Source organism: Micropterus salmoides, unplaced genomic scaffold (genome assembly GCF_014851395.1).
Source record: "Micropterus salmoides isolate LMB-PRFRI ecotype aquatic unplaced genomic scaffold, ASM1485139v1 Ms_hic_scaffold_16, whole genome shotgun sequence".
NCBI lineage: Eukaryota > Metazoa > Chordata > Actinopteri > Centrarchiformes > Centrarchidae > Micropterus > Micropterus salmoides.
Window position 1 is genome coordinate 21,774,395 of NW_024040707.1, and position 15,354 is coordinate 21,789,748.

The 15,354-nt window shown below is 41.1% G+C and overlaps 1 protein-coding gene across 4 annotated transcripts in view; it reads left to right on the forward strand.

The window, feature by feature from the left end:
* Positions 1-15,354, forward strand: part of LOC119906068 (forkhead box protein J3-like) — a 65,731-nt gene that overhangs the window by 45,049 nt on the left and 5,328 nt on the right. For 3 of the 4 annotated variants that reach the window (XM_038723576.1, XM_038723575.1, XM_038723573.1), the window contains 3 exons: positions 7,954-8,167; positions 11,847-12,134; positions 14,551-14,652. In XM_038723576.1, coding sequence (XP_038579504.1) covers positions 7,954-8,167; positions 11,847-12,134; positions 14,551-14,652 — 604 coding nt within the window. The remainder of the gene's footprint in view (positions 1-7,953; positions 8,168-11,846; positions 12,135-14,550; positions 14,653-15,354) is intronic. The other variant, XM_038723574.1, reaches the window with a different exon arrangement.

Sequence of the window (15,354 nt, forward strand, 5' to 3'; positions counted from 1 at the left end):
TGGTAACCAGATAACGACATGTACACTGGAACTACAGTACACTGCTGAAACTTTCATTGTCTGTTTGATGTTCAGACTTCATATATTGAATATATTTTCAGTTTTGCAGAGCACATTCAGTGTGCTTAGATGACAATATTCTGTAAAATATCAGTAGAGTTAAGCAGATGGCACAGACATGGAAAAACTGGAAAAAACATAAATTTCAGTTGTGCTCACTTACTAAATAATCTAAAAATGCATTGAATTCATATGCACTATTTATTTAGCTTGCAAATTGAATTTTGTTTTGCAGCCAACCATCAATACTGTTTGCAGCTCCTCACTTGCCTCAGGTTAAGAATTTTTTTTTTGCTGGTCGACCCTGCCAGAAATGCTGGTATGCGTTGATAGAAGTGCCTCTATCGTGCAAAAATGAAACAGCAAGAAACATAAGAGTCATCCCTTTGTGTTGACAGTTCACCTTTATCGTCTCTGATGCATATAAGTGATGCGCCTGTTGAACGCTTCGTTTCAACTATGGAGTGATACATCTTGCCTCTACATGATCTTTGTTGGGAGTTGCACATGCACAGTTCCTAGTTAAGGACTACTAGCCGATCAGAAGCAGAGAAGGGCGGGTCAATGAGAAGCCGGTAAACACGGCTGCCTGGAGGGTAGCTAGTGTTTGGATGGGAGAGGAGATGTGTGTGTGCTGCAGCTGCAGGGCATGTCGGACTAGCCGCTTGGCGAGCGTTATATGACGCGCATTTTGGTTTTGGGAACCGGCTGGACTACAAACAAGCTGTTTTCAGGCAGTTCAGAGCAGAGTATTCTGTGGGAGATAGGAACTCCCTTTGGGCTGGACTTTGGGCTTTTTCACTTTGCAAACCTGTTACATGTACAAAAAAGATACATAACTCAATAAAGGAGAAGGGAAAAGCCAAAAAGCATAATATGACCTCTTTAACACATTTGACACAAAAAGAGAAAATTGTATACAATTAAAAGCCGATTTATTCTGTGAGCTTGTAATTAAACACTTAGATTGTGCTGTCACTGTGCCTTTTGCTGCGCGCACACACACACAGGTTTATTTAAATCAAGGGCATCCCATGTCTTCCACTGTTATGGTGCCTACAGTCTTGGTAAATATAAGCACACCCCAGACTTGGTTGGCCACAGATTCACTGAGAGATATTTGGCCAGATTTTACACTGGCTGTTTAAATTATTCTGCATCCTTTATAAAACAAGGTCCTTTGGATATTGGAATTGATTAGTCTCAACCTGTGTGTGTGTGTGTGTGTGTGTGTGTGTGTGTGAGAGAGAGAGAGAGATAATAAGTTGCCTTTTTATGAAAGAGGGATAGGTTAGCCAGCCCTTCTGTCAGGAACTAATCTGTCCCATGCCCATCCTATGATTTAGAACAAATATTTAATTGAAACAGTAAATAGTTCTGGGTGATCAGAAGCAGAACGGCTCAAGTGATCTAACCTCTGAATTTGCAATTTGGGAAGTTTCAAACGGGGTTTTGCTTAAATTGGCAGCTGGATAAACAAACAGAAATCAATATTTAGTGTCTTCCATGCCTACAATGCTTAACTTGCAATATGGTTTCATTTCACTGTAAAGTATGTAAATGAGTACAGTAGATGTATATATAAATGTTAACATACAAAAACAGGGCGGCACGGTGGTGCAGTGGTTAGCACTGTCGCCTCACAGCAAGAAGGTTCTCCCCGTGTCTGCGTGGGTTCTCTCCGGGTGTTCCGGCTTCTTCCCACCATCCAAAGACATGCGGACTAGGTTGATTGGTTACCCTAAATTGTCCTTAGGTGTGAGTGTGAGCGTGAGTGGTTGTTTGTCTATGTGTGGCCCTGCGATGGGATTGGCTCCAGCCCTCCCCCCCACCCTGCGACCCTGTACGCAGGAAAAGCGGTTGACGATGGATAGATGGATGGATGGAACATGCAAATACACATATTTTCATACATACACATTCATACCTTAATAAAAAAGCTGTTACACAACTAAACACCAATAATTGTAAATCCTTTAGATTTAATGTGAGTTCACTGTTTGAAACCTCCTGCCATTTCTTAACATTGTTGAACAAGCTGGATGTCAACTTCCCTCCTAACTGGCTGAAAATAAAATTTGCCTGAAGTGCCACAGTCGGTCTGTAGAGTACTTGAGCAAGATCTCTCAACAACTATAGGCCAGATTCCCATAAAATTGGAAATGTTCATGGTTCCCAGAGGAGGAATCGTAATGATTTTGGTGATCCCCTGATTATTCCTCTAGCGCCACCAACATATAAAAATGTCCCCTTGATTAACATTTTGGTCATGAAAGAGTATCTCAAAGATTAATATTTGCCTTCTCATAGAATTTGTTTTGGATATTCATGGTCCCCAGAGGACAAATCAAAATGTTTTTGTTGACCATTTCTATAATCACTCCATCAAGCCAACGCTCCATTTAGGAAACATCTAAATCTAAAAGACAGTTGCATTAACATTTACTTAGGAGATTCATGCTCCCAGAGGATGAAACTTTAGGAGCAGAAAGGTGCTCAGAATGTGTCTACATTTCTTCTGTATATCCATTTATTCAGTCCATTTTATTCATTTTATTCTCTTACTCCATGTTGCTGCAACAGCTTGATTTTCCCATTGTGGCCATCAAAGTTCCATTCAGCCAAATCTAATAATGGGGACTTTTGATAGACTTGCACTGCATTTGACAAGTGTTTGTGTCTGTCCCTTTAAAACAAATATAATACAATTTTAAAGGCCAGTCTCGGTCAAAAAACAGTTGGTCCAAAATTACAGCAGTGCTGAAAAATCCCTACTCTTCATTATTTTTCCCTTGTAGCAGCTGCTCACCTTTTTACCATCAATCACTTTTCCCTGCTCACCTCCCGCCTGCATTAGCAAAGGTCAGTGCAATCTCATCTCGTTAACCTCTCATTTCTAGAGGCCATCTTTTGTTTTCCTCCTCTTTGCATCACCTCGCCCACCCCTCGCCCTCCGCCACGATCGCTTCAAACCTCGTCTGTGGTCTGGTCCACTGGGATCAGGGTTAGTTCTGCCTCATTACCTGGCGCAGGTGATACCCTCCTAACTGACAGTGATTACTGGTGGCACCCCTGGCAGAGATTTCAAAGACACCGAGAAAGTTGATGGAAAGGCTGCCATTATTGGGTGGAGGTAGATGTGTGGGGAATGTGTCACGCTAAGTTGGCTTATATTTGCGGAGGCACAGTGGTCACAGCAAATTGCTTGTGTTTGCTGGGTGGATGGTGAGGAAGATGACAGCTGGGATGAGATGATTGAGGGTAGAGGAAGACAGGCTGCATTCTCAACATGAGAGAGAAATTTGAAGCACTATGTTTTGTTTTTGTGTTCATATGAAAAGAAATAAGCATCAGCAAAGATTTCCTTTTAATTGCATGAAATTTAATTTGGTATGATCATCATAGTGAACCACTGAATAAAAAAAGATTTGTTGAAGGAATTAATGTGAAAATTTAATTTGAGTGGTGAAACTGGGAAATTAATACAATTTCTTGAAACTGAATGTGATTATTATTTATTTTTACTTTTATCTATTTTACAGTGCAGCTCTCCAAATTGAAATTCTGGTTTCTCAATTTAGATTAAGCTACTAGAAACACTTTGTATCCCTGTGTGTTGACTGACAGGTAACAGCCCACCCCACTGTTTGCATTAGTAGGCTCACAGTCTTCACTTTGGCCACCAAGGCCATGTGGTAGTTTAGTCTGGTCATTCATGCTAATGCTGGATTTTAAAGCTGCTGTTTGCACCTACACTGACTTATACAACGTGAGATTCATCTATCTCACGATTGACTAGTGTGACATTAAGAGCAAAAATCTGAATCTGTCAGACCGAATACAGCTCTGTGTTAAAAGAAATCAATGGGCTGCGTTGCTGTTGTGTATTGTGTGTTTTGCTGCAAGTGCTGATGAGAAGATGAAGTACAATCTAGGCAGTCCAGTTTGAGTAATCCATGAGTTTTAGGAGTTTTTCTTTGTATACCAAAACACTGCATGGTGGTTTATAACGCAATGAGACAGCATTTTCCTCAATGTAGTTCAGGCAGGTACGGAAGTTGTCACATGTTCCATACACTATCCAGTCCTATTGTGTATGTCCTATCTCTAACACTGGGCAGTCCATATAAACATTTACAGCTCATTCTGTCTGCATACACAAACGCTGAAATCTGCATACATAGCTGCTACACCATACCTGCTGTCAGTCCTTCCACCCCCACAACCTCCTCCTGGATTAGCATTTAGGTGTGTCTCGTGTATTTTAAATACAGTATATGTTTATTAAATGTTGTATATCTCAGGCTCTGTGTGTGTGTGTGTGTGTGTGTGCGCACCAAGCTTGCCAAGATTTATTTTAAACCATCACTTGAGCAGAGCCCCTATGACAGACTAAAATGCATATTATGTTGCAAAAAATGAACCTTGACTTGAGACTCATGACTGAACAGTAATCTACCAGGAATGTGCACTTAACCATATTTTACTTGCCAGTGTGGTGCTTTAAAGGTTTAGTTTGTAAGATTTAGAGGCATCTTGTGGTGAGGGTCGTGAATTGCAACCATCGGTCCAGTCTACCACTGCCCCCTATCCTGTCAAAGAGCGTAGGACAGCTATGGTGGCTGATGCAGCACAAAAGGAATCTCTTATGAGACAGCAAAGTAGCCAGTCAAAAAATGAGGTTTCTTTAGGTATATTAAGAAATTATATTTTCTTAATTATTCAGTAAAACCATATGTTATTGTGACTTTGCCACTGACGGATAACATGGAAAATGTAAGCCAAGATTGTGTAACATTGTCACTGTTTCTGCACCACAGTCTATTTATATTTTTTGCTGATATCAAAGCACCATAATCTGACCGCGGGCCAGATATTATTGTTGGCGGGCAGTTTTAGTTTTAGTTTCCCTTGTCAATGTTTGTATAAATTATACCATATATGTGGTTTATAATGAAGAAATACTTCAGCGGTGCTGAAATAGATCTCAGTCATACAGACAGCAACAGTTACTCACATAATCATTTCCTCTATAGTGGTTTTGCCTACAAAATAAAAGCGTGAGAATCTTGTTTACTGCAATGCTGTATTTGGAGTTGAACTGTGCTTTTACTTTGAAAAATTCTGAACGACATTAAAAGAGTATGTAGCCTGCTTGACACACCTATGAAAGAGCCGTCAAAGAACGTGATTCCCCTAAATGTCCTCTGCCTGGAGATACTGGGGAAATGCAAAAGTGTCAGTAGGTTGATGGATGTGGATCAAACACCAAAACAAAAACAGTGCAGCACATGTCATCTGAGGGACATTTGCTGCAGAATCCATTTGTTGAGGAGGGGGAAAAAAAGTCACCCTGAGGTGGGACTGAACACTCAAGCCTTGGGCTGTGAGTCCTGCACACTACCAACTGAGGTATCCAAATAATATGTTCGTGCAGGTAAATTTTATGGCTTATATTCTCATCCACCAGCTAATGGATGAAAATATTGCACCGATGCTAAACTTATTTGCCAACCCCTGCAGTATATTATTACTGCTTCTTCTTCTAACGAACCTATTCAACATAGTGATGAGTGTCTGCACTGCCTGAATTCTACCAGAAGTAGAACAAGAAGAACGTAGTGACGAAACGCGCTCTGTAGCGCTGTTTGTCTGTTTTCAGCTACTGTAGAAAAATGACGATGCAACGTGGACATCCATGGAAGGGGGTGCCCATGGTTATATACACTGAACAAAATTATAAACGCAACATTTTTTTTTTTGCCCCCATTCATCATGAGCTGAACTCAAAGATCTAAGGGTGCTTTCACACCTGTAGTTCGGTTCATTTGGTCGGCACCAAATGAAAAAAATTATACACCGTTGCATTTTAGTTCTGGTCCGGTTCATGTTCACAGTAACCATGACGTTAACAGACGTACAGGTAACTTGTTGATTGGACAGCTTTGGCGATTGTCATCCTGCATCATCAGGACCCACGTGGGGAAATCAAACTCCAGTGACTGACAGAAGTTTGTGCAGCACTTTAACGCTTCTGATCTGTATCTCAAATAGCTCACGAAGCAATAATTTATTATAAGCATGATTAGTAATGCTAGACAGCAGATCAACCGCATAGCCTATTATGAATAATAACGTAAAACAGGACATGTACAGTAATAATTCGGGGCTTATTCGCCTATAGTATACTTTGGTATCGCTGTCACACATATTTTATGGACTTAATGAACTGACAGGGTAAACAGAATACTACTTGCCCTCTTTTTTTAACAGATTTTAACCTATTAATCAGGGAAATACCCGCGCTGACAAGTAGGCTATAGGCCTACCTTATAAAATGATTTTCACAAACATAGTGGCTGGAAGTAACGCTCAGATCACATCTCTGCTATCATAAAATCCTGTGTTTGGTTAGTTTGCTTTCACACCACAAGCGAACCGCACCAGAGTTCGTTTGAAAGCGTATCGAGACCTCCTTGAAGTGGTGGTCTCGGTCCTCTTGTTTGGTCCGCTTTTGGTGCGCACCTGAGTGCAATTGCTGAATTCACACCTGCCCAAACGATCCGCACCAAGGGGGAAAACAAACTCTAGTACGATTCAACCAAACTGAACGAGGCAGGTGTGAAAGCACCCTAAGGGGACTTTCTCTATGAAATTAAATTAATCAATCAATCAAATCAAAATCGATGTACACAAAAGACCTATTTCTCTCACACATCTCCTTCGCATAGAGTTGATCAGGTTGTTGATTGTGGCCTGTGGAATGTTGATCCACTACTCTTCAATGCAAAGTTGCAGTCAGGTGGAGACCCTGATGAGGATGATGAGCATGCAGATGAGCTTCCCTGAGACAGTTTGTGTAGAAATTCTTTAGTTATGTAAACTGATTGTTGCAGCAACTGTCCGGGTGGCTGGTCTCAGACGATCTTGGAGGTGTAGATGCTGAATGTGGAGGTCCTGGTCTGGTGTGGTTACACGTGGTCAGCGGTTGTGAGGCCGGTTGGATGTACTGCAAAATTCTCTGAAATGCCTTTGGAGACGGTTTATGGCAGAGAAATGAATTCAATTCACAGGTAACAGCTCTGGTGGACATTCCTGGAGTCAGCATGCCAATAGCACGTTCCCTCAAAACCTGCGACATTTGTGGCATTGTGCTGTGTGATGGAACTGCACATTTTCGAGTGGCCTTTTATTGTGGCCAGCCTAAGGCACACCTGTGCAATACCCATGCTGTCTGATCAGGATATTGATATGCCACACCTGTGAGGTGGATGGATTATCTTAGCAAAGGAGAAGTGCTCACTAACACAGATTTTGAAAGATTTGTGAACAACATTTGAGAGAAATAGGTCTTTGTGCACATAGAGAAAGTCTTAGATCTTTGAGTTCAGCTCATGATGAATGGGGGCAAAAACAAAAGTGTTACATTTATAATTTTGCTCAGTGTAGATATATGCTCATTCTAAGGTAATAAAAACATAATGGTTTATTATGTACGGTCTTTTACACACTACTGAAAACATAGTTATGAATCTCATATAGCATTTCTGTCAATAGATCCTCAGAAATATTACAAACAGGACCTTTAATGGATGATGGTGCATTTTGTTGTGGTGGAAGTTGAACCAGGATTTACGTGCATGCTTGACGACACTGTATTTTTTCCCGGCCTCCCTTGAGTCGGGACACCCATTGTACCAGTTCAGTGGACTTTTTGGTCTCGTTGAAATGAGTTTTTTGATGCACTGCTGATGTCGAACTGACAGCAGCCTTACACTTTTTGCTGCACTGTGAATTCAGCCTTTGATATCTTTTTGTGAAACCAGTATCTACCTTCACTGATTTCCCGTTTGTCCTTTTGTCTGTTCTCTCTCCTCTCTGCCTGTCTTGAAGGTGAGTACCCACTCAGAGCCTTCGCCCCAGTCTCTGAGCCTTCAGCAACCCACCCAGCCGCCACTGCCTCCTCCTCCTCCTCCCTCACAGCCCCAGTACAGTTTGCCCGTCCCGGAGTCACGGGAGAAGCAGCTCTGTTTCTCTGACTTTGAGGACCTCAGCGCTTCTTTCCGAAGTCTTTACAAGTGCGTCTTCGAGCAGTCCTTCCAGCAAGGTGGGTGTCGACCCTAATTTTTTATGTGGATTAGTGTGTATCTGTTCGTGTGTGCTTGTCTAACATCTTAATTGACACATGTTCGTGGGGGGGGGGGCTGTAAACCTCTATGTAAGGCTTTATGCACATAATTAACTGTCAAGCTTAAGCTCCTATTGAAATGGAAAGAATTTAACATTGCTTTCATGGCAGTGAAAGAATCCCAGTTATTCACCTCCACCAAACACTACTCCTACTCAATTGTATTTTAATAAACAAACAATCTGTTGTTCCGCATATCTGCATTTTATGGCTCGCTCAGTCAAATGAGTAAAGGCAATTAAGAGGAAGAATTTAACAGAAGAAGAAAAAAAACTCACAAACACATCTGCAGTCGAGCAGAGCAAAGGGTTCTGCAGCTTTGATAGCAGCTAATTAGATTGGTTCTAAAGTTTGTGAAGCGTCTTGCTAATTGCTTCCTGAAGCTTTCAGGTCACCAGGCCTCCTCCTTCTTGGAGCCCCCACCATCCCACCACCCTCCAATCACCTTCCCTTTCCGCTTTCTTCTCCACGTACACATCCGCGTCCTGTAACTGAGGAGATTGATGCGCTCTGTTGAGCTCCGTAACTGCTGTCTGGATTTACCCTCTGACAAGGTCCCCTTCAATTTGTGGTCAGGGGGGCACATGCAGGAAAGATAAGACAATGAGAATACTAGTTGAAAAAAACAAAACAGTATGACACAGAGACCTAGAAAGAAAATGAAGAAGAAAATGGATTTAGCAGATCCTTGAAAGGGCCCCTTAAGTGTGAGGCTTAGCAGGAAACGGTGTCAGCAGTCATTGTATTTGAGAATTTGAGTCACACTGAGTCACCCAGACAGCGGCGCTCATCGTCTCCTTTGAAAAACCACAGTGAATCCAAGACCACACACCACACTGTAATTGACTCAGGTGTTGTCGCAGTAATTTTCTGACAGATCTTAATCCTCATAAATTATAGGTCAAAAACATATTTTGACATTAAATGAATGAAATAAAGCTTGAAATCATCAGTTGAAGCAAGAAGAAAAGTCAGGCTTGATAACAAATACGTGTACAATACGGCTTTAAAGGTTCAGTAGGTAACTTTTTGGCATATTTGCTCACTATATCCTGACAGTAGTACATGAGACAGATAATCTGTGAAAAAAATCTGGTTCCTCTGGCTCCTCCTACTGCAATATGCGAGAATCTATCGCACCTGAGTCAAAACGAAGTCAAAAGTCTCTAACGCAGTGTCAGCTCGTGCACGCGCTGCGCAGCCCCTGTCTTCGTTCATGCTCCATCTTAATATCTTCAGCGAGGCTTCAGCAGTTTTGCAAAGTCTGAGAGACAACCACCAGCAGTGAAAGAACTGCCCATCCTTCCTTTGCCAAAAAAACACTTGTGTGAACACCTCCCGGCTCCACACGGAGCTTCTGGCTCATTATGTTGGATGCCACGGCTCTCGTATCGACGAGGGGCACAGAGGCATGACGACAAAGAGTGGGGAATAACTTTTGAGAGGGGACGGTGGTGTACTAGCTTCTCATCCTGCAGTGAGACTTTGTCGCAGCTGCCTCTGAAGCCTGGATTGGTGGGGCATCTTTGAGAAGAAAAGTTGATGTGAGAGGAGCTGGGGTCTTGGCGAGACTTTTGCTGTGTAGAGTGAACCTTACACCGGAACAAGTTATACAGGGCAACGGGCGCCTTCTTGTGGGGTTGGTGGGTGGGGCTTAGCAGAGTGATACGAACAGCAGAGAGAGATGCGGAAGGTTTTGCATTGTATTTTCACTTGTTACTGACTGCTGAATAATCCACACTCCCTTATTTCACATTGAAATCAATGAGATTTAAATTGCAGGGGACAGGGTTTAAATGCAATCCAACAACAATTGTGTTTGTCCTTGTAAGATGTGACAGCCCTCACAACACCCATACAATAAATTAGGAAAGAAACACAACCAATACAGTTTAAAAACTGTGCATAGACTTCCAATAAATCAGAAATAAACAGATAAAACGATGGCTATGAAGCATTGAGCAGACACATGGCAATGGGAATAAAAGAATTGGAGTAAAAGAGATTATAACAAGCAGGTAAAGCATAACGACTCCCTGATGGCAGGAGTGATATTTCACCCATTAGGATGTGCTCAGATGCTCATCGATTTCCTTATGATTTGTTGGTCACAAAAATAACTCAAGTCCCTCTGTTTCACTCCACTGATCTTTGAAGATATCTTAACAGTACTACACAGGCAGTTTCTGTCTTTCAGTGATAAGCAATGAAAAGGCAGATAAAAGAAAAAGATCAGAAGACTCTCAACAGAAGACTGATGTAAACAACTTAAGAATACATTTTCTTACGGAAAGGAATTAAGTTTCTGACAAAGGTGTACTCTCTGCTGGTACTTAATCATCATCTTTGTGTTCATGTCCAACCTTAATTCCTTGTTGAACACAATCAACAAAGTACTTGTAAGAATCATTTACATTTAACTCAACTTGCATTACAATCAAAAATGTGTCATCGTACTATGGCACAAAAGCTGGAAGAGCACAGCCACAGTCTAGCTCTGTACTTGAAGAAAAGACAACATTGCTGCATTTAACAAGGTAGCTGCATACTTTCACACAGTTTCTTCAGCTGTCTGTATCCATGATGAAAAGTAAAGGAGATAAAAAGCACTCTTGGGGTGAACCGTTGCGTTCAAAAATCATTAACAAGAATTCTCTCTCTCATCAAAAAATCTAAAATAGACAAGACAGATTGATAAGGGAGACATGGTGGATGTGTGTGTGTGTGTATGTGTGTCAGAGAAACATTTTCATAACTAGTATTGGAAGGGCCACTGGACTTTAATCATTACATTGTTTAGGTTTACTTACTTTTCGAAACAGTAGCCCTTTGGAAAATTCCCTACGGTAATTTGACTACAACTGAAACTGAAAATTCCCTGTGATTAATATATAGCTATTCTGTGAAAAGTCATAGTGAGAAGAAATAAAAGCTTTCTAGTTAATAAAGGAAATAGACTTAATTATTTTACAAGCTGACTGAAGGTCCACTTTATTCCTGCACAGTTTATTAGCCCTGTTACTTTCAGCCTGCGCTTCTCTAGAGATATCTTCACCTTCTTGACTATCTGCTTTGAGAAAGTGTTTCTTTCTATTTTGAGCACTGTTCAGTTACCCATGGTTTATTTGGAAAAACCAAAACAAACCATTGCTTTTTCACACAAGATACTGTACACATAAGAAGACACAACCTCAGACAAATCATTTCAATCCTGGCATAAATGTACTGTGAAATTCTTGTCAATCTGTGCATCAGAGCAGGCCTGCAAACTTTGTCCTCCTTCCAACTGTCTTTTCAGTGAACTGGCAAGCTGAGATACAGTGATGGGCATACAGACTATGCTGTTATGATTTGATGCTCAGGGATTTAAGTACCAGGACAGGTCACAAACTGGCTGCAAAGTGTTTTGCAATTTTGAGTTGCATATTTTCCCAGGTCACAACAATATGTTTCATTCACAACAGGCCTAGATCAAGATTGTCCATCTTATTATGAAAAGATTATCTTTTTCCATTGTGTTTTTTTTGTCTTAATTGTTGTTTTCTCGTTTGTTGTCCTCGCCCGTGATATTTTGCGTTTTGTGTTTTTTGCCTGGCAGGTTTGATGGGTATGCCCGGTGATTCCAGCCAGCAGGCCCGGACTGCCTGCTCCTACCAGCACTCTCCTGGTGCGGGAAGTGGCGGTGCCAGCCTCCACCACCAACACAACCACGGTCAGGCGTCGCACCACTCACACCACCCTCAGCAGCACGTCTCCCCTCACTCCACCCACAGCCAGCACCAGGCACACGGTCAGCATGGCCAGCACCCTGCTCATCCCCAGCAGCACCCGTCTCTCTCCCACCAGAGTCACACTGGACAGACCTGCCCCACGACAGGTGAAGAAGGTTTGCAAATTCCGGAAATATTTTCCAGTTTCCAGTTATAACGCATCTACATGTAGGAGTTGAACATACTGGTGGTATGCTGTATCAAAAGACACCGTGGCAGACAGCAATAGACACCGAGTGGCCCCAAATGAATCAGCTAAAAGCAACACGTTGATTGTAACAGTTCTCACTGGGATTGTCTAAATTTTCTATCAAGAAAACCTAACGGCATCAGAATAATTTGAATGACGCTTTAATTACATATCCATTCTACACACACACAAATTTAAATTTGTACTGCAATGTTTGAAATGTCAGTTACGTAGTTGTAATTAGAAGTAGGAGAGCTTTTATAATCTTTAAAGTGGGTAACGAACTTTAGAAGTGACCACAAACTGGTGCCAAAACTGCTCTAAAGTTAAAGTCATTGGCAGTTGAACAAAAACAAAATTTAAATTTTTACACTAATACGTCAATGCAGCAATTTTTTAAAAAGCGCAAAATACCCTATATTGTTTATATCTGGTTTTACAAAATATGTACCTCAAAAAAAGCAACTTTAGATTACATAGTGGGTTCATGCTCCCAAATAATAACAACAAGATGTTCTGGTGCCATGATTTGAATGCAGCATTAGGAGAAGACTCCACCAGAGCAATGACATTAGAGTAATATCATATTTAGAATTTTTTTTTTTTTAGTTGCTGAATTGGTCCACAATCTGAACAGATTTAAACTGCTAAATGTATTTAAAGTGTTTCTTCTAAACTCCTCAACCTGCGGTTAGCAGTGCGGGTACCTGAAAAGTGCTTCTACATTTCTAACCACAGTTCTTCGTGTGCCTTTTACTTTCTAACCAATGCACTAGAAATTTAAAGTGCTCCCTAACTGTCAGTTACCTCACATTATTTATAAAACAGAAAATTAAAGACAAAAAGAGAAACAAACGTGACTATTAATTTGGACATCTTGATTCTCAATTAGGGCTGGACAATAAAAGAATAACATATTATTAATAATATATTATTAATTTGTTGAGGAAAAAGGACTGAAAAAAGCTTTTACTTAATTTTACTCATGCATATTTGTTAACAAAGAACTTTTCATAATTGTTTTGAAAGTTCTACCTCAGATTTGTGAAGTGATCCACTTCAAGTGTTGACCATAAAGAAGAGTTTAAACCACAATTAACCATCAGGTTTCTTGTCACCTGTCAACTGGAGCAAAAATCAGCCTTTAAACTCTAAAGAAATAACGATTTGATTCTTATCGTGATAATTATCGATATCGAAAGATGTGAAACTTTTTATCGTGATAACACTTTTGGCCATATCATCCAGCCCTATTCTCAGTATAAAAATTTCTACTCTGCTGTATACCTTCTTACTAAGTCTTGTGAAAGTTATCAACAAAGGGGTATGATTTCCCGTTTCATATATATTGATGCCGTACAACACCAAACAATGATTCTACTTTTTCTGACTCCCAAAGCCACATTGCTGTAAATGCAATTCACTTAACACACCAGTATAGGCTTTTCTCTGCACAGGCTCATTGCATTTATATTATACTCTTTCCTCTGGAAGGTCCCAGAGCATTTGATATTATGAAGCTGGGCTGATACAGACAGGCATCTCCAAAGGTTCACTGGGGCTTTTCCTGCTCAAATTCCCAGTCTTTGTTTTATTTTTTCCCCCTTTGTCTCTCTGCAAGACAGCTCTCAGGCCAAAAGAGGGACTATTCGGATATTATTTATCTAGGTTAGTATTCCCCTCAACCAATCTGAGGATGAATGAAAGCAATCCCTCTGTCTTTGATCCACGGCCTCTCAATGTATTGTTGTTTAGTTCGTTTTTTTTTTTTTTTTTTCAAAAGCAGAGTGGTGTCTGTGGAACGTTTCTGTGTGAAGTCACACCACCTTGTGGTCGAACTTAGACTGAGGCATTTCATTTTTTCAATCTACACTGAGCAAAATTATAAACGCAACACTTTTGTTTTCGCCCCCATTCATCATGAGCTGAACTCAAAGATCTAAGACTTTCTCTATGTACACAAAATGCCTATTTCTCTCAAATATTGTTCACAAATCTGTCTGTGTTAGTGAGCACTTCTCCTTTGCCGAGATAATCCATCCACCTCACAGGTGTGGCATATCAAGATGCTGATCAGACAGCATGGGTATTGCACAGGTGTGTTAGGCTGGTCACAACTTGAAAATGTGAAAAAATAAATAAATTTGAATATTTTGGGAGTCTGGACTATTAGTTAGAATTCAAGGAAGTCACCTTGGGTTCTGGGAAATTGTGATGTACATTGTCCAATTGATATAGACCAGATGAACTGGGAATCAAAAAAAAATTATCTACAGTTTGATAATGACAATAATCCCTAATTTATTTTTCTTTTTTCTGTGTGTGGATTTGCTCTTTCCCAGGTATGTCATCAGACTGGTACCCCAACCTGGACTGGCTGAAGGAGAGCTGCCGCATTGCCACCAGCTACAACTGGGCTGACGTAGACCTCTCCCCATTTCAAGGTAATCCACATACTATAAAAACACACACACACAAACCCCACAAAGAGTCCCAGTGCCATCAGTGTGAACAGCATCTGAAATGAACGTTGATAAAGCTGTCTTCTGCAGCTTGTTTCAACACAGTGAGAATTGATAAAATGGTTATGATGCCGATCAGTTACTTTGATTAAACCATCATGATTCCTCTCTGCGCTTTCATATACACTCGCCCTTGAGGCACAATGTTATAATATCCAGTATCGTAATAGTACTAGCCTAATAAAATTATCATTATCCTGCATCTTAGAGGTCGCCTCTGTCTCTCTCTCTGTCTCCCTTCCTCCCAATTATATGATGTGAATAATCCAATTAGGCGCCGGCTCAGTAACAGCCTCTTATCACGGTTGGCGCACAAAGCCGGCAACGTCCGCACACGATGGATGTCGACGGCCAGTCTTATAACACACCGGCCCCGCTGCCTCTCTCTCTCTCTCTCTCTCTCTCTCTCTCTCTCTCTCTCTCTCTCTCTCTGTCTTTCCTCCTGCAGCGCTTGACCTCCCTCACACCACCATAATGCCATCCTCCATCGTCTCTGGCTCACCTCCAAAGAGCAGATACAGAGCCTCTCATCTCTTGTCGCCGCCAAACACAAACTGTATTAATTTGATTTTGGGAAATATCAGACGGCAGCTTGTTGAATAGAAGCTTAGGTGTGTCTTTGTT